The sequence below is a fragment of the Pogona vitticeps genome, chromosome 6, assembly GCF_051106095.1.
Source record: "Pogona vitticeps strain Pit_001003342236 chromosome 6, PviZW2.1, whole genome shotgun sequence".
In the NCBI taxonomy this organism is placed as follows: domain Eukaryota; kingdom Metazoa; phylum Chordata; class Lepidosauria; order Squamata; family Agamidae; genus Pogona; species Pogona vitticeps.
In genome coordinates, this window is record NC_135788.1 from 83,904,407 (window position 1) to 83,924,599 (window position 20,193).

The 20,193-nt window shown below is 39.8% G+C and overlaps 1 protein-coding gene across 3 annotated transcripts in view; it reads left to right on the plus strand.

The window, feature by feature from the left end:
- Positions 1–20,193, plus strand: part of REEP1 (receptor accessory protein 1) — a 65,114-nt gene that overhangs the window by 23,060 nt on the left and 21,861 nt on the right. For 2 of the 3 annotated variants that reach the window (XM_020796064.3, XM_078377722.1), the window contains exons 2-5: positions 6,304–6,376; positions 8,934–9,010; positions 10,970–11,090; positions 14,400–14,513. In XM_020796064.3, the coding sequence (XP_020651723.3) occupies positions 6,304–6,376; positions 8,934–9,010; positions 10,970–11,090; positions 14,400–14,513 (385 nt within the window). Of the gene's footprint in view, positions 1–6,303; positions 6,377–8,933; positions 9,011–10,969; positions 11,091–14,399; positions 14,514–17,136; positions 17,188–20,193 lie in introns of all 3 variants that reach the window. The other variant, XM_073004034.2, reaches the window with a different exon arrangement.

The following is a 20,193-nucleotide window of genomic DNA, read 5'->3' on the forward strand; positions in this document are numbered from 1 at the left end:
TAACATAGTAAATCAAACCCAGGTTTCTTGAATCACTGAGGATTTAGCAAGTTCCATATGTTCCATGGATTAAAATGGGCCTAATCTAATTGCAGTTTACTATGTTAAAGTAAGATTTACTGTGTTAAAGTAAGTTGCAATTAGAATAGGCCCATTTGAAATGATGGAACTTACGGAAGAGTTGATTCACCAAATTCAGTGGGCCTGCTATAGTGTGATTTGCTATCGCCTAGCAACAAGATTTGGGACCAAGCATTATTGTTTACAAAAAAGAGAACCTTTAGTGTTTTTACCACTTTTTAAAAGGAAAATGAGATTTGAAGTTCTCGTTACAGAGTTCCAGTGTAACCTGTAGTTTGACATTTAGAGATGTGTGCGAAGTATAGAACATTCCTTCTGCTTCTCCTGTAGGAAAGAGTCCAAGGCCTTGCCATATATAAGCATGTTCCACAAGGCCGGTAAATTCTGCTGCCCTGTAATACCAAGTTAGCTTCTGTTGTTAAGATAAATGAAGGAAGCCAATTTTAGTGCCTAAGGCTGGAATCTGTTTTGTAGGAAACACAGATCATGAGATAGCAACAAGCCAAAAAGTGTGGTTGAACTATAAATAAAGTCACAGAGATGGAGAGATTGCATGCAGTTGTTACTCTGATTGGTGGAAAAAGTCAAGCCTTGCAAAGTCCTTGTTTCCTGCTTTGTGGGATAAAGTTCTATTGTAAACTTAAACAAACATTTGGAATGGATATTTCACTATTAGATGTGGGTCAAGACTCTTTTATTTTTCTGCTGTGCTGTAAAACCTGCATGCAGATTTGGCCAGGACAATAGCACCAAAATACACCCATTTACCTTATATTGATTCAAAATAATTGCCACCCTGTGACATGCTCTGTTAATGACTGATACTCATTCTCAGCTTTCCTGACAACCAGGTATTTAAAGGGGTGCAGGCAATCGTACCCCTCTTTTTACTGCACTCGTATGGCAGCGTTTATATGGTAGGGATAGTTTAATTTGTTAATGGCTAACTAACCTGCATTCAAAGTAGTTTGTACCATCTACATGACACAAAGGCTGATTTAACACTTTCCAGTCCTTTTTGCTGAAGGATTTGATAGGCCAGTGATTCTTAACTTTTTCTTTACCAGGAACCCCCTTTAAATATCTGTTTTTGCCATGTACCACCAAGGCACAACCTAAGATTTAAAACTCCAGAGTGCATCAGATATTTATTTAATGTTTCCCATGAAGGGTCTTCAGATTTGGAGAGAAGGGAGAAATAAGTCAATCTGTTAATGTACACACTCCTATAATAATATTTTTGGGAATTATTACATACATACATACATACATACATACATACATACATACATACATACATACATACATACATACATACATACATACATATTATTATTATTATTATTAGTAGTAGTAGTAGTAGTAGTAGTAGTAGTAGTAGTAGTAGTAGTAGTAGTAGTAGTAGTAGTAGTGGTGGTGGTGGTGGCGGCGGAGGTGATGGTGGTGGAGGTGATGGTGATGGTGGTGGTGGTGATGATGATAATTATAATCATAATAATTGGAGGAGGAGGATTAATGCAAATACAGCAGGTAGGAGGAAAAAAGAAGCCTAAATGATTATATCAGTACAAGCAAGGAAAAATTACTTAAGGCAGTGGAAATGGAGAATATTTTGAAAACAACAGAAACAAAGGCTCAATATAAGAAACAACAATTTGGCTAAAACTGGGGATCCTTAAGAAAGAAACCAAAGTCTTGATTTTATTGTTTTTTGTTCTCTTTTAATGGAGCCAGCAAGTTAGAAAAGTGAAATTTTGTGCAAACGACCAAGGGAAATAAAAATTTTGTTCTACGTTTCTTGTTTGCTTGCTTTAATTAATTAATTAATTAATTAATTAATTAATTCAGTTTTAACTGGAAAAGATCATAACATTTCTTCGTGGCTTCGCAGACCCCTTTTAGGACATTGAGCCCTCCCTGGGGTCCACACACCACAGGCTAAGGACCTACGAACTATAGCATCCAAGTCAGAGCAGAGCTGAGCAATTTTGCCTGCAAAGTGCTGTGCAAATTTTTCAGTGAGCTGCAGAGTGATCAACACCATCTTCCTGTGTGCCATGATGTAATAGGCCCTTGACCATTCAAAAAAGCTCTGCTGAGCAACTCTGAAGACACAATGGTGGCACCAAAGAATGACTTCTTTGCTGCCACCACTGCCATGGATTGTGCCTTTTAATGGGCTCTAGCCAATATTCGGTTGGATTAATTCCAAGCTTCCCACCATTGGCACTCTATTTGGCCTCCAATTCATTTCATCATCACCAGTTCCCCAGTAAACCAGAGTTTGGCTCTACTTTGTGGAAGGGGGCACTTAGGAGTGATTGTGTCAACCTTCTGGCCATTTCCCCATTCCAGAGGTCATCCGGGTCTTCGACAGAATCACCTGCCAAGGCAACTGGAATCTCTCCAAGAGCCATTAGGAAACCATTTGAATCCATTGGCCTCCTGGGGTGGACCATCTTAATTGGCCCCCTCCACCCCTGCAGGGGCTCTGTGTTCAAGTGAGTCTAAACCCCACCAGATGATGATATGTCCATGACAACAGAACTGCAGACAGTTCCTCCACACCCAGATCACTCAGATCACCAACATTTACCCCAGTACAGAAAACCATGTCTAAGGTGTGCCCTGCAGCGTAAGTGGGGGCAGATACGATTTGAGACAGTTCTGTGGTTGTCCTGGAAGACGTGAAGTCCTGAGCCACTCCTGGCAAAGTTGCCTCGGCATGAATGTTGAAGTCCCCAGCACAACAAGTCAAGAAGACTCCAACACCACCCCCGAGACCAGCTCAATGAGCTCAGGAAGGGAGACTGTTGAGCAGCGGAGTGGGCTGCTCAACAGATTCCCTGTTCTGTCCCAGGCTTACACTTTCCAATACACACATTCAAACCTGGAAAACCAGGGGATGTGGCACCTGGTGAGGGGGATAAAATCATGATAGACCACTGCACTGCAACTCCACCTCCCCCCCCAGGTCTCGCCTGCTGCTGCACAGAGAATCCTGGTGAACAAAGCTGGATGAGATTGACACCCCCAGACTAGTCCAACCAAGTTTCTGTAATGCAGGCCAGATCTGTCTGCTCGTCCAGGATCAGGTTCTGCATGTCTGTTGTTTTACCGTTTACCGATTTGGCATTTAGCAGTAGCAGCTTCAACACAGGGCTCCTGTCACCAAGACCAGTGGTTCTTAACCTTTGTTACTTGGATGCTTTTGAACTGCAACTCCCAGAAACCCCAGTCAGGACAGCTGGTGGTGAAGGCTTCTGGGAGTTGCAGTCCAAAACTCCTGAGTAACCCAAGGTTAAGAACCAGTGACCAAGACTATCCAAGCTATCTAAGTTTGGGGACACCTTAGGGGCAACCAATACCCTTTCCCCCTTTTTTCTCACATGATGCTGTGAGTGCTGCTCCCACCATGTTCAGGACCGGAGGGGGGGTGTCCCAAACAATTCTAATAGCTGTTCCTTGGTTCCCCTCAGTATTTTCTTTCCCATTATGTTGACATAGAGAAAGACCTGGAAGTTCTCCTTCCATGCAGCCACACTTCAGGCTCACTCAGCCACTTTTGGAATTGTAAGTCAACCAAAATTATAGGCAGGAAATGATGGCTATAACAGCTGGCATGGATGGCCTTACCATGAGGCCTGGGGAGGCCTACTGCAGCTGCCTCTGTGGCACAGGCAATTTCTCAGGTCACCTCTCTCATAATGCTTTGGCTATGAGAACTCTCTGGAACCGAGCATTCAAATTGCAGCTGGCTCTAACCAGAACCAATCTCCGTGTACCCCTCCTTCTCTTTCCAGGAGTATGGAGAGTTGCTGGTGTCTGTACCACAGCTGGCACTATCTTCAGCTTTGCCACCTCCTATGACAGGTGGGCCAGGTGTTTCCCTCTCTGGTGCAGCAGTTGTTGGGGCTGAGCTGTTGCACACACCAGCAACATGGGGATTTTGGTGACAACCCCTTCACAGTGTATGTGTGGGGTATAAAGATTTGCTTCCCACTTCAGACAATAGAAATGCTTGGATTATTGTTGGCACATGACAGAACAGCTTTCTGGCACCACTTTCTCCCTTTGTATTATTATACTGGTGTAGGAACCAAGAACAAGGGCTGGGTTAGTTTAGGAAACTGGAGGAGAAAAATTGGTTTTGGAATAAACCTGACCTTCAGTGATTCATCTCCTGTTGCATATTTATAGACCATAGGTGTAGTGGTGATTTGCAGCTTCCTTTTGGAAACAGTAGTTGGGCTGATTAACTAGAAAATGACCCGTAAATCCCTTATATCATGGGCATAAGAAAAGGTTTATTTAATAGTTTGCCTTAAGACTGTTTCTCAGAATGCTAGTCAGGACAGCATTTGATCTTCTTTCTTTGCAAGTCTTTGGAAGCCAACATGAGCATAGTTCAGGAGGCATGGTCAAGCCAGTTGTACCTTCTAATAGATAAGGAAATAAGATATTTGGGCAGCTTGCCCATGCCAAGTGAGATACAGGAGTGAAAAAAACTGCATCCTTCATTTATCTCGCATCCTTCATGTATCGTGCTGGCCAACTGATGCTTTCCAGGTTTACCTGAAAATTCCTTTGGGTGCTCAGTGGTGAAAATTTGTTTTCAAGCCCAGCTGGTGCTTTACTAGCCTGAAGTTTTGTTTCTATATTATAATTGTTGTGTTCTTTAAAAAAAAGTCTTTTTCTTCTGTGTACTGTGTATTCATTTAAATACAGATGTGTATTCGTTTCCTCCTAACAATTTTCACAGGTGTCATATTTTCAGCCGCATTCGAGACAGAATGTGCTTGCGTACTTCTTCCTTGAATCACATGGGTTGGAGCAGCATGGGTCTGGTTATACATTGATTTTGTTTCCAATAAATAAATATTTGAATAAGTAAATAAATATTCAATAAATAAATAAACCGTGCTGCTATTCATCTCCAGGAAGTGACCTGAAAAAAGTCAAGAGAGGCCTGGTGGGAAAAAACTAGAAATTGGGCCTTCTCGGCAGTGGCCCCTCGCCTCTGGAACAATTTATCTGTAGAGATCCACCTGGCTCCCTCGCTGAGGGCCTTCAAGACTAACTTGAAGACATGGCCTATACAGGCAGGCCTTCCCTACAGCCATTACCTAGCCTATCTCCCCTTTTCTTATTTTCCCCTCTCTCGTTCTTCTTTTTATTCTTTTCTTCCTTTCCCATCTTGGACTCTGTCATTAATCTGGATTTTACCTTAGTTTATTTTTTATGTTATATGTAAACCGCCCTGAGTAGACACGTTCTAGATGGGCGGTATATAATTCTGATAAATAAATAAAATTACTGAGGCTCCTGGAAGTGGTGGTGTGGTGGTTTGTTGATGGGGGCCCAGACGGCCTCCTCTCCTCACATGGCAGTGCCGTGTGTTAGCCAGGGAGGGTGCTGGGGCATGTCAGAAGGCTGATGCAGGTCAGGGGAGTTAATATTTGGGGGGGGGGCGCGTAAGAGTTATTCTCAGATTTTGAACTACATGGGAGTCTGCCACTGCTAATCCCAGCATTGTTGAAGGAACAATTGTACAGTATATCTTTTAAGGCACCTAGATATACAATCTTCTGCATAGCTATGCAGAAGTAATAGCTATTCACTACAATGGACTTTACTCCCCTGTTAGTGAAAGTGTCCTTTTGTTTTAAAACTATATTTTAACCATGATAACTTTAATTAGTGTTTTATGTGCATATACTAAATTTTAATTCGTTTAATTGTTTTGTTAACCAGCCAGAAAACCCAAGTTATGGAGTGACTGCACAAACCTAGTAAATAAATCTATAGGCTGAAATATTGGTAAGTTTGCATAGAATTGCATCTTACATTAATTAAATGCAGTCCTGTGGAAATCAGTAGGACAAGTTAGTTACAACTAATGCTCTGTTGATTTTAGTGGGGTTTAAGTGCAACTAATTTAGTCCACTCATACCTACATAACAGTAGTAAGGATTTTGTGTTTAGTTTTCTGACCATTTAAACAGGAAAATACATAAAAAAACCCTAAGTGGCTGTACAGAGTAACACATTCCATTAACTTATGCGTTCTTGCTCTGATCTCCATTTAACTCCTTTCAGTGAAAAGTATAACAAGAGCTTTGTGATCAGTTTTTTCCTGGGAAAGTGTACTCATTTACGGTACATGCAGTAACCGATATTTTACTGTGACTGGAAATGAATTTTCTTTTCTTTTTCTTCCAGGCTTATATTTGGCACTCTATACCCTGCATATTACTCTTACAAAGCTGTAAAATCAAAGGATATTAAAGAATATGTAAGTAACACTTCTGGGAATATCCTGTGGCAGCAGCCATAGGATTATTAAGGTAAACCTAGGTTTCTGCCTTCAAAATGCCCTCTAATGGTCTATACTGTATTCAGCTCTTTAGGAAAAGCAGAGAAGACCTTATATACTTTAGAGTTTCAGATGTGATTTCTCTGCATTCTTTTTTGTATCAAATATTCAGTATAAGGTATTCTATTAAGGAGGATCTTGGAATTGTTGTGGATCACAAGCTAAATATGAACCAACAGCGCGATGGGGCTGCAAAAAAAGGGAAACGCTATTTTAGGCTGCATTAACAGAAGTCTCCAAATCCTGTGACATATTAGTCCTCCTCTGTTCAACACTGGTTAGACCTCATCTTGAGTACTGTATCCACTTATGGAACAATGCCAACAAACTGGAACAGGTTCAGTGGAGGGCAAGGACGATTAGGGGACTGGAAAATAAGCCTATGAGGAAAGCCTAAAAGAACTGGGCACATTTAGCTTTGAGAAAAGAAAACTGGGGGAGATATTATAGCCCTTTTCAAATACTGGAAAGGTAGTCATACAGAGAAGGGGCGGGATTTGTTCTCAGTCATTCAAGAGTGCGGGACATGCAATAATGGACTTAAGTTACATTAAGTCAGATTTAGGCTGAATATTAGGAAAAACTTCTTAACCATTAAAGCAGTATGACAATGGAACTAATTACTTCAGGAGGTGGTGAACGCTCTGGTGCTGGAGGCATTCAAGAGAAAATTGGGCAACCGTTTGTCAGATCTGCTTTGATTTGTATTCCTGCATTGAGCAATATGGTTTAACTGGATGGTCCCATTGGCCCCTTCCAACTCAATTATTCTATAATTCTATGGCACTTTGCCTTAAAGAATCTGAATATGACAAAACTTAAAAAAGTTATTTCCCTATTAGTTAACTTGAAGATAATATGAAAACACATGCCCTGATACAAAGACAGGAAATGTGGAATCGGTTTGTGTATTCTAACATTTGTGAGGAAAGTTATTGTAGTTCTTACACAAAGTCTGTTTGTCTAAGTAACAGACTGTCTGGATGAACCTGAATTTGACTGTTAGATTTTCTTCCATTTCTTAAACTCCCTTTTTGGGTGACAAAACTATGTTTCCTTCTAAGTTAATTAAAATAAGGGCAAAATGTGTTTAATGTATGAACGTGTACAGTGGGGTCTCGACTTAAGAACGGCTTGAGTTAAGAACATTTTGACTTAAGAACCACTCTCATAGGAAAATATTGACTTGACTTACATACTTAGATTTGAGTTAAGTTCTAGAAACAAACCAAAATGGAGCAATCTTGCTTAAAAAAAGTAATTCATGACAAAGACCCAGAAAGATATGGATAGGAATGCCCTGGGTACAGGCTTGTTCATTCTATCAGTTACACCAACTGTATCAGTTACACCATCACCGACAAAAGGAGCAAACCAGTCCATCCCAATACCACACCAAGCAGTGGGCCAAATGCCTATGTATTCACTCCCATTGATATTGATATTGAAGGGCTAAGCAGATGACAGCTAATGATTCTTAGTACAAGAGAGCATTGCAGGAATATCATGCAACACGTGGAAGTATAAATAACACATCCTGTAATGTAAGGACATCTGCTTGTAACTTCTGCATAGTTCAGTTACTGTAGAGACTTGGGGTTAATTAGGGTTCTAAGATTCATTCCAGCATATCTGTGCACTGAGGGTATTTGATACTGAGCACTTGATCACCTGTTGCAGAAATCCAAGCTTTCATTAACATCATTCTGAAAGCTCCTTCTATAGGGAGGAGAATCAGTTACAACTCTCTACATCTTGAAGGTATAATTTGTGTTCTCATCTTACCCAGAAGGAGTGAGAGCCTCCTTCTATACACTCTCCCTCAGGTTGAATATAAAGGTAGCCTTTTAAGTGAATCTCCAATCTTAACATCCCACATACATCCCTCTTCTCTCCCCCCGCATCTTTGCCTAGGTCTGGTGTGTGTTTACTGTCTCCTGAAGAATTTTTACAGCAGAGACCCAATATAACATAAGCTATAAATTACTGTATGTAAATGTAACATACATTCAAGGGTCAATGAATATTTAGTATGAAACTGATATTTCGTTCAACATTTCATTCTGTTTCCATATTTCTGACAAAGTGGACATGTTCACGAAAGCTCACATTGAAATATAATAGTCTTTAAGGTGCTATATGTTTTTGTCTTGTCTTGTTTTGTTTTATTTCTTTGGATTTTGCCTGATAAGATAGCCTTAGATTCTTGAATTACAAGAACAGTTAAAGTCTCAATTTTGTGATCCCCATAGATTGGCATGCAACCACTGCACTAAATATTTAGGCATTTGATGAAAATTCTTATTGGCTGATAATGAAAAAGTATGGAATTTTCAATTGTATGAATTACGGTTAACATGTGCTTTTCAAGGAAAGCATAATGTATGTATATAAAATTGAAACAGGAAATTTGGGAAATGGTATGGAGTTGACTATTCATGCAAAGGAATACTTATAACCATTTTTTACTTCCTAGGTAAAATGGATGATGTATTGGATCATATTTGCACTCTTCACAACAGCAGAGACATTCACGGATATTTTTCTTTGCTGGTTGGTATCCATTTGTCACAGTTCTTCTCTTGGTTCCTGAAAATGTTTTTTTAAAGTAAAAATACATTTTTGTTGGTATTGCTGTTGTTATTTTTAATGGGAAAAAAGATAATATCAGGAGGAGCTCAATAACACACTTTGCATAGAACACTTCTTGTGGAAACTGTATCTTTCCTCCACTGGAAATATAAGAGTGGGGTGGTATAGCGGGGCTAGGGAACAAAATAAAATGTCAGAGATGGTAAAAAAATGCTGTGCAGTTGTTATATTTGGTAGCATTACATTTGTCTCCATCTGAGGTGTATTCGGCCCCAGAGAAAGTAACTGAAATAATAGAGAGGATGCGAGACAATGTGACTGCAGCAGAGAAAATATTAATGCAGAAATGCATATTCCACCTTCCTAATATAAAAAGAACAAGTACTTCAGAATTGCCTGTGGAAGGATGGCGTGCTGGTGTTGACTCAACCAACCTCTAAATTTTATAAGGGCTGCCAGAACTGCTGGGAAGGGCAGTTGAATCAACCCAAGTGCAGTTGCTGAGGGAAAGCAACCCATCGCTTCCAGCTCCACAGCTACCCTAACTGGGCTGTAAGACATGGCTAAGAAGAGGTGGCTATTCCCTCCACACTTGCCACTTGGCCATCCTCTTCCACTTTCCCCATCTGGTGATCGTTAAGGGGAGTGGGGAGAAGTTATGGGTAGGTGGAGAGTAAGTTGGCAGTGGCTGCTTGAGAAGTTGGAAAGAAAGAAGAAAAGAAAGAAGCAAGTAGGTGGGACTTGGCTGCTGTTCAAATTGGGCAGCACTGCGGTTGCAAGTTGAACAGTCAGCTCTCGCCCTGACATGCCTGCCGTGTACTTGTATGCATGCATCCTATAACCATGAAACAAATCAACCAGCCTTGGAGAATGGGATGAGAGAATGGTAGGAAAATTAAGAAAACATAAGAAACATAAGAGAAGGTAAGGCAAGGATAGGAATCTTGCAGGAAAAGCACAAGCAGAATGAGATGTTTTTCCTCTCTCTATTATTTATTTATTTATTTATTTATTTATTTATTTATTTATTTATTTATTCATTCATTCATTCATTCATTCATTCATTCATTCATTCATTCATTCATTTATTTATTTATTTATTTATTTATTTATTTATTTATTTATACCACCTATCTAGTCATTTCGACCACTCTAGGCGGTTGTTTGCTATTGTTAGTCCATATTTATATTAGTTGTTCTTCCATCATCTAGTATTTTCATTGCAGGGTAGATATGGGTACATTTATTGAGGGAGTAATGGAAAGAGTTGGGCAACTCCATGGTGAACATATTGTGGCTTCCTGAAATCTAATCTGGTATAAATGGTTTGCTTGCATGTTGCCGTCATCAGTGGTCATTAAAAAAAAGTAAGAAGTACAGAACTGGATATTGCTGCCGACTTGAAAACAACTTGAGTACATAGGCTTATGCCAGACATTTGTGCACATTCTAAAAGAACAATTAAAAGTGGGGAAAAAACTGAAATGATCAATGTGGAATGGTAACCTGCAGCCTTTAAATGCTGGCACCATGAAAAAGTCGGTAACGCAGAAAAAAGTTTGAGGTGCTGTCTCCTGAAAGTGAACAGGACAGGACTTAGTAGGAGTCAGCATAGTTATTCTTGAAATACATCAGCAAGCTGTAATGAATGAGGTCTCCTACCCATCCTTCTGGTGGTAGCACTCAAATATAATTGGCCTTCTAAGAACTGAAAAAAAGAACTGTTGCGAATCTATGAGCTTTACTCACTCCACCTTTCAAAACCAATGCCATAAATGTCTGAGGGTGTGAGTCACACATGTAGAATTCTAGATTTCCACCCAGAATTAAAACAGAAAAACTAATTGCAGAAGGCTTTGATCTTCAGTTGTAACTGAATGCCATTTCCAGAAGTAAATATGTCACTTTGTTTTCTTTTAGGTTTCCCTTTTATTATGAACTCAAAATAGCTTTTGTAGCTTGGTTATTGTCTCCTTACACAAAGGGCTCCAGCCTTCTATACAGGAAATTTGTACACCCAACACTGTCTTCGAAAGAAAAGGTAATTGTAAAGGTTTCTTGGTGCTTCAGACAAGAGTTATTATAAAGGAACCCTACACGCATTTACTTGGGGAGATATGCTGTTGAATTCAGTTGGACTGGATTCTGACTGGATATGTTACAAGATTTATCGTATATTATTTACATTTTCTGCCTTTGTCTCGTTTTACTGGTGCATTTTCCTTGTCAATTCTTTTTCATTTGTTTTTCATTTGCTGAGCACTGTTAATTCACAATGCCTTGGTTTGTATTCAGTTAAGTCTTCGTGTCTGCCTGTGGTGGCTGTTCATTTTAAGAGTTAGCACAACGGTGGTAACCAACAGCTGGTTTTGTTGCAGAAGAGATTGTGCAAGTGGTGTTGTAGTTAGAGATGGCCATGATGGTTTGGCGGTTTGTGGCCATTTGTTTATCATCCAAACAGGTGTTCAGTGCTTCCCACGCCCTCCTTCCCTGGCAGGCGCCCACTCAGAGGCAGCTCCCAGAGGAGGTGGGGCAGGGAAGCACCGAACACCTGTTTGGCCAATAAATGAACAGGCACAAATCACCAAACTGATCATTTGTGCTCATCTTTAATTGCAATACTCGCACAGCAGTGCCATGCAAAAGACATACACTAGTGAGAATTTCACATAACTAGTGTCAAGTTGGATTTAGGCTTTTGTTCTTACAGACTGCAGAAGCGTATGCAGAAAAACCAAAACCATTACTGTCATAGTCAAATTAATTTGAGCAGTGATGGCCAAATGCACCTATCACTGTGAGAATGATACACAGTTTCGGAAGTCACAATAGCTTGGGTTCTAGCAAGAATAAGAAGTGGATATGTTGGAGGACTTCTTTTGAGAAAAATAAAGATTGCCTGGTAGAATGAGGAGGCCCTCTACCCCATATTTCTGTTCCCAGGAGTAGCCAAGTAGATGCATCTGAATGTTTGCAAGTGGCACTGTGAAAAAGATGGCCTCCATCTGTTGTTTGTCCTCAGCGATGGGGTGGTGGAAGGGAGCTTTTATTAGTGAGATTCAATTTATCTGTTTTGGCTAGAAGTTATGTGGACTAGCAGCTGTCACCACACCTTGCTTCGACTTGGGTTGTATTTGGTTTTTGGTACTCAGTTATGTGCCAGAGCTTCTTTGTTTCAGGCAGATGTAGGAGAATGGAAGGAAATCTGAGAGGTGCCATTTCCACACAGGCCTGTGGCTCTGCCACTGGGCCAGAACTAAAAGGGATACCCTTCTATCACATGTGTTCCGTCTTCATACATAAAGCGTGTGTCTGGTAACTTACTGTTGGCATCAAAAGGGATACAAAAGAAAAGATACAAATGCAGGAGCAGGTGATACCTTTAATCGTCCATTAAGAACATAAAACAAAATAAATAAAATAAAAAACAAACTTCAAGCTTCTTATGATAAATCATCTTCTTCAAAGCTGTGCATCAAGTTCTTGTGGGCAGTTCTAAACTTATGTGCTGTTATTAATGTCCCAGATTCATGTGGCTGGTGGTGCAGAGGCCAGGTTAGACTCTTAGATGGAAATAGCTGCAGCATGCATGTTGATTTCAAGCTCCTCCTCAGCTAGCAGTTTGGAATTTATGGCCCATCTCTTAAAACTGAGGACAGTCACAGGCAATCTGCCCCCCCCCACTCCCCTTCTGCCTTTTTGAAAGTCAAGAGTTTCTTTTTAGCTGGGAGGAAGAAGATTGCTCAATGGCCTGGCCTGCCTCTAACAGAGTTGGGATTAGGAATTCAGTTAAACCATCAGGAACAGTCAATTTAAGCCAAATTAAAGCCAAATAAATAGATACAGTGGCGCCTCGCTAGACGATGATAATCCGTTCCACTGAAATAGCTGTTTAGCAAAATCATTGTCTAGCGAAAAACATTTCCCCATTGGAATGCATTGAAACCTGTTTAATGCATTCCAGTGGGGAAGAATCGTCGTTGTCTAGCGAAGATCGGCCATAGGAAAGCCGGTTTGCGAATCGCCGATCAGCTGTTTAAATCAGTCTTGCGAAGCTTAGGTCCCAAAAACACCTGTTTGCGAGCATGGAGGGAGCTGTCAAAATCGTCATCTAGTGAAAATCGGTTTGCGAAGCAGGGACCAAACATTGTCCAGCGAAATTCCCCCATAGGAATCACTGTTTTGTGAATCGCTATAGCGATCGCAAAAAGCCAATGTCCAGTGAAAAAACTGTCATGCGGGGTAACTGTCTAGCGAGGCACAACTGTGTACATGCTTTCTTTAGCATGCAGTCTTTCTTACTGTACCTGTCTGTACTTGTTAGTTCAGCAACAGAAAACAGAGGAGGGATGGTTTAAGTCCTCCTCTCGTGTACCTCCCTTTTGATAACAATATTCAGCATTCCCTCCCGCACTCTGTGCATCCACGAGAAAGAGATGTGAAGAAACAAGCGTAGCTGTCCCAGTTGCAACCAGGTTGGCTCTAAAATAAATAGTATGCCTGTAGTACCCGTGCCCCATCAGTTGTGCAATCTTTCCTGCTTTTATGGTATTTGTAGTGCTGTATAGACCTTTGTAACATGACTTCAGAGTAAAGCCCTGTTCTGCTCACCAAAAAACAGAGGGGGTAGGGGAAAAGCACCATTCAGAAGTGGTGTTTCTCCTTTTAAATGAGATAAATGTTCTCTAACGCCTAATCTCCTCACCCAAGTATTTTTATGAAGTCAGAAGTGGGCCTCTGGTCACTTTCAGTTTCATGTGGAGGACCAGTCACCAGACAAATTGATTTGCAGCCTCCAGGAGGTGAGGGAAGCCCCTACACATTTGTTGCTTTCGTTAGTTCAGGATTTTTCCTGTTCTTATCGAAACTTATTATGTCTGTTTCTGCTCTACGTGAAGTTAATTTTACAGGGAATTTGTTTGTGTAGAGGGCACTAAAACAACCAGCAAGGCTCCTCAGTTGGGAGTGCGGAGATTAAAGCCCTGGTCTGTCATTTGTCTGTCTTGCTATTTATTTTGTTCTAGCAGAAATACTGAGCCGTAAAGCTTGTTTTGGCTCCCTTTCATCTTGGTGCCTCGGGTGGCTAGGCAGGTTGCCCACTTCTGACACTAACCCTGGTTGAAACGGTCTTCACCCCAGCTGGTACAAGGAGTATCACCCAAACTGACGAACCTGAGTTAATTCCAGGTCATTGTTGTTGAAATTTAAAACGACATAGGACTCAAATATACAGAGAAAGGATTTGGAAAAGGAGTCCCTTTGGCTAATGACAAGCCAAAGGAAAGAAAAGTGTGATTTGCCTCTCCTTTTGAGTGTGTTTCTGATATGGTTTTTTTGTCTTTCCTTACAGGAAATAGATGACTGTCTTGTCCAAGCAAAAGATCGAAGCTACGATGCCCTGGTACATTTTGGGAAACGGGGGTTAAATGTTGCCGCTACAGCTGCTGTGATGGCAGCTTCCAAGGTAACCAGTAGGATAATGCAGGCTATCGTGGCAACCTTAATGTCACAACTGAATGTTGTTCTTAGTCAGTGACAATCTGTGCCCCATCCCTTTACAGTTTGAATTCCTTCATTATTATTATTATTTTGTATAGCCCTCTTGCAATCAATAAATTGAGGAAGGTCACAGATGTCTAAAAACTCACAATCCTATTGTGAATACATAACCCTGAGCATTCAAGATTTCCATTGACTGATGTTTTGAGATTATGGCCACCCAAAATTAGCCTTGGTGTTAAAAAAAATGATGTTATCAGCACAGGACATAACAGAAGAATGTGTCTGCCTGCAAAACTAGCAAACAGCCCTCTTGAGAATACTTAACTGTAACTCTTCTGTGCCTTATACGTATCAGGAAATGGCTGTGTATATGTAACTATTTTTTTTTCTTTTGAGCATTCATTACATTTTGAAACTGACATTCTACAAAATACATTTCAAATTGCGTACAAAGTAGCCAGCTAGACTGTAGTGCTTTAATTTCTTTTTTTATTGTTGTTTTGAGAACTAAGCAGATAAGTTGTGATGGGAAGTATTTCTTGAATCCACAGGTGACCATAGAATGAGTGAATTTCATCATACCTAATTGCAACAACAAAATTATTAAATAATTTTATAATAAATAATTTAATTCTTATAAAGAAAATATTTAAATTTCAGGACTTCTTAAACTCCTGAAACATATTAAAGATTTAACTGCACTTTAAATCATTGTTTGTTATCATTATATAATAACTTTTAAAAAATAATTACAAATCTGGTTGTTTAGGCAGGCATTTCTGTCAATGGAAACCTGTTGAAAAGTTGAGCCATGAATCAATCCTATTGCCTTTAAAAATGTTTAATGTTTAATTGTTAATTATGTAGCAGTTTAATTAATGTTTCTCTTTTATTATGTTTATATGTTGATTTTATTTTACCTGTGGTATTGCCTTATTTGATTATGTTGTGAATTACCCAGAGTGGCCTTGGCTAAATGGGCAGTGTACAAATAAATTAATAAATTGATTGATTGAATGAATGAATATCTTCAGTATTGCAATTATGTATTGTGGAATTTATTTCTTTAAAGGCCACATGTGGAATAAAGAAATAAATGTTTCCATTCACAAGATATCTGTGACCTTAAAAAAGAGTTTCTACACCTCTAGCCTCTGGAATCGTTGCCTCATAGCTAAGCCTCAGTTTAGTAAGGGAAAACTATTAGCTAGCATCAGAAAGAGAACAAGAAGAGTATGCTGTTCTACTTGTTATTTATTTATAATTTGACATTGTGTTTAAGGCTTTCCTGCTTTATTATAGAGTGATATAATGCTCTCTCATGGGGTTTTTCAATCAAGCCAGGTTGCTTGAAAGTCCTTATGTCCTAAACTCATCAGTCCCAAACAGCTTTCAAAAAAATAAAAATCAAATTTTGAGGTGGCTAGCAGTCCACTTTTCTTTTTAGCAGTTTCCAGAGAAGTAGTTATGTTAATCTGTCCCAGCATGTTGGTAAAATTAAAGAGGAAAAAGAAAAATGGGGGTGGGGGTGGGAGGCAAAATGTGCTATAATATTTCTCCTTTTTAAATTTTTCCTGTTTCCTTTTGTCAACTTCCAGTTTTGACGTAGAAGTTTTGTGTTCAAAACAAGATGCAGACTGGCCCTGCATTTCGTTTCAATGCAAAATCTTCACTCAGTGACCTTTAAAAAAAGGGGTTGGGGTGGGGTGATAATCAGTGGGATGGACTACAAAAACAGCCTGGAGGCCAAATGCAGTGCATGGGCCACACCTTGTCCATCCCTGCTGTGAGTGGAAGACAGAACTACAAAGCTGGCACCTGCAATGTGCTGTGTTATACCATTATCTGAAACCTAAGTAAATTATTGGTATTGGGTTCTCAGTTAAGATCCTAGAGTTCAGCATTGAAGTAGCTGCATGTGCAACATTCTCCCTGCAATGTATTGCTCATTCTTCCCTCAATAAGATCAGTAAGATCTTTGGACAGGGATTACATGTTGGTCAAAATCCTATTGCTTGGCACATAAAGTCATGCTAGTTAGAGTAGGTCCACTGAATCTCAGTTCCCTTATTCAAATCAGCCTACTCTAGTTGTGACTTACTACATTAAAGTAAGTTGCAACTAGAGTAGGCCCATTTGGGTCTGTGAAACTTACAGAGTTCTCACTAAATTCCCACTGATTCAGTTGGCCTACTCTAGTGTAACATACTGAGCTAAGCAATAGGATTTCAGCTGATGGATGGGATGGGGACCTTTGGCTGCCAAGTTGTTTCTGGTCTCCATTTCCCAAATCCTTCCCCCCTACAGCATGGCCAATGATACAAAACTGTAGGAGGAGGAGCCTAAAACATTTGGAGGGTCAAAGTTTCTACCATACCTTAGAGCAGTGGTCCCCAACCTTGGGCCTCCAGATGTTCTTGGACTTCAACTCCCAGAAATCCTGGCCAGCAGAGGTGGTGTTGAAGGCTTCTGGGAGTTGAAGTCCAAGAACATCTGGAGGCCCAAGGTTGGGGACCATTGCCTTAGAGTATTCTCCAAATTCATGCCATGTGTTGCCACAATGGGATTTCTTTTTCATCTAATAGATCTCCCAGTTTCTTCTTGTTCTCATTTATGTGGATCTGAAAGAATGGCAGGTAACCTTGTGAATGTTTCGCCTAACTCCACAATACTAACCGTGGTGATTAGCATGGTTGGTAATGTAGCAATTAGAAAAACTAGCTATGGTCACTATCAACTAGCTCCCCCCTACTTCTGTAATCTGTATCTAGTGAAATACTGCTTGGCTTTTATGTGAGCTCAATCTAACATTTTGCCTACTGATTCATTAAGTGGTTGGTTTGCTGGTGTTTCTCTATCTGCAAGGATCTGTGTATGTTATAACCAAGAGGTAGAATCTGTAGAGCATGTTCTTCAGTTTCAAATTCTGTATGATGGAACTAGGCAATCAATGTTATTTCTCTACTGACTAGTTCACCTGGTTGTCTTGCCTGTTCTTATTTCAAAGTATCAAATAGAAATCCAGCATTATGACTACCAATAATAGCTGGAAGACATATAGCTACTGGTAGAAGATTCCCAGGGGTTGTATCAGTGTTAACATTCCTATACAGTATATGAATTCTGCAGACTCTATAGATATGACTTGTATACTTTTTTTTAATCTGGTGACTGTAATAAATGATGCATTGTTTTACAATTGGGACTAATCTATGCAATACTGATACTAGTTTGGTTTCCATTTCATTCTTTAGGTTTTGTGCATGTAGCTTTAAAGTCTACTTTGGTTTCATCAGTAGTAGGTAGACAGATAGCAAATTTGGCCATAGGATTTAATGTACCATAAGATCTACATCGGGATGGGAAATCCCTAGAAGTCTGGAGGATCACACATGTCTGTCCCTGTATCTTGGAAGGCCATCTCCACTTCCATTTCCCCACACCTCAATTTCCCCCTCTATGAAAGGTTTTTTAAAAAGCTTTGAAAGGCCCCTTGCACTCTCTAGTTAATTATGTTCCATTAAATTGAAACCAATTTGCAGCAGCCCTGTTAGGGCTTTCAAGGTATGTGAGATATTTAAGAAGTGTTTTTACCAGTTCTACTCCCTCTGTGGGTTTCTATGGCTGTATGGGGATTTAAACCCTGATCTCCAGAGTCCTAGCCCATCAGTTTATCCACTACACCATACTGGTACTTTTTTTTCACTCTCTAGTTGGCCACGTGACCACGGAAAAATGTTGGCTCTATGGCTTGGAAACGGGGATGAGCACCACCCCCTTGAGTCAGACACAGCTGGACTAAATGTCAAGAGGAACCTTTACCATTTCTTCTAAACAATTTTAAATTGACAGATATTGGGAAGGGGCAAGAGTGCTGAGGGGCTCAAACATGGCAGAATTGTTCCCCCACATCACCTAGATAACACAAGGGGATATTTTGAGCCATCCAACATATTGCCCAAAGTGAGTTTTTTTGGGTGAAAGTGGAATATGGGGGGCTGGGGATATCCCATGGACTGTATGTTGCCCAGTCCTGATGTAATTTAACATTAAGTTATATTGCCAGATTTGTTAGTTTAATTAACTGAGATTCATTGGCATAGACAGGAATATTAGGTATGATGGGAGTTTTGCTCAGGGAACAGATATACATTAAATCACAGAAAGAAAGAAAAATAAAAATACTATTTTATCAGAAAATGCAATATTCTATCTGGAATATCTAGATAGAAAAACAGATGCTTCAGGAGGTACGTATGGTTATTGTACTTGATGGCACATTTTTTCTGACCCATCAAATGGAGCACACTGCACGGACACCTAATAGAAGAAACACTGAACAGAGGATGCCATATACAGTATGAGACTCATTTGGAAATTCAACAGGGGCTTACAAACTCTAACCCAAATATTTGCTTAGACTTAAAATCTGTAACTCTCACAAATTGAATAAAAAAAGTTTCATAAATGGATCAATTTTAGTTTTTATGCTGCCTCATAACGTTCCAAAACGACCTTCATAGAATCTGGGAAATAGAAATTATCTGCATGGAAAGAACAATCTAGTAGCTAGTGATAGTATGACTAGACTTGGAAAATATTAACTAGAGATAAATTCTTGCATCACTTAAAAGCTACAGTTAATTCATGATTTATGGATTATTTTATAGAAAAAATGGTTGGTTCCTACTTTAAAATCTAATTCTCTGCAATAGGTTACGGAGGATATTACATTTGTTGTATTTTTTTTCATTCACATACTCAATAAATCTTTGTTACGGTTTTCCCAATCTTTGATAATCCTCAGCTCTTTCCTTGATGTCTATTTATTAATTTATGTACTTTGCTCTATATTGCAACCCCCTAAAGAGGACTTTGCTATTTCATTACATATTTGATCAACCAACATCTCTCCTGCTGCACCCCAGTATTCTGTAATACTTTTAAGAGGAGGAAGAGGTTAGGGTGATAGAAATCAAAGTGTTCTGTAGAAGGATGCTTGGAGGACAGCAGTTACAGCAACAGAGAGAGTAAAACTAAGGTAGACGATACGTTCAAATATTTTAACTCTTTGTAGGAAGATACAGTATTGTAACTCTTCATAGGAGAGTTACAATACAATGGGGTCTTGAGAACTTAATCCGTATTGGAAGGCGGTTCTCAAGTCAAAAAGTTCTTAGGTCAAATCTGCATTTCCCATAGGAATGCATTGAAAACCATTTGATCCGTATCTGCTCTTTTCTGTCCATAGAAACTAATGGGAAGCTGCTATTCCGCCTTTGACCACTAGAGGGGAATATTTTGTTTCTTTTTTTTCTTAGGTCAAGGAAGGTTCAGGGAAGGCAGGGAAAATACAGTCCAGGCAGTTCAGTACCAGGCAGTCGGAAGACAGTCTCCAAATCAACTCTCTAAAGTTAACGCTGGGAGTGAGGAAGCAGACAGGCACCCTTTTCACTGGCCAACAGTTAACTGAAAGTTCAACTTTTGCACTTTTCCTGCCTCCCACGTGGTTTTTTTTTTTCAGTTCTTAACTCAAATCTAAGTATGTAAGTCAAGTCAATATTTTCCTATGAGAGTGGTTTGTAAGTCAAAATGTTCTTAACTCAAGCCGTTCTTAAGTCAAGACCCCACTGTATTAGGTA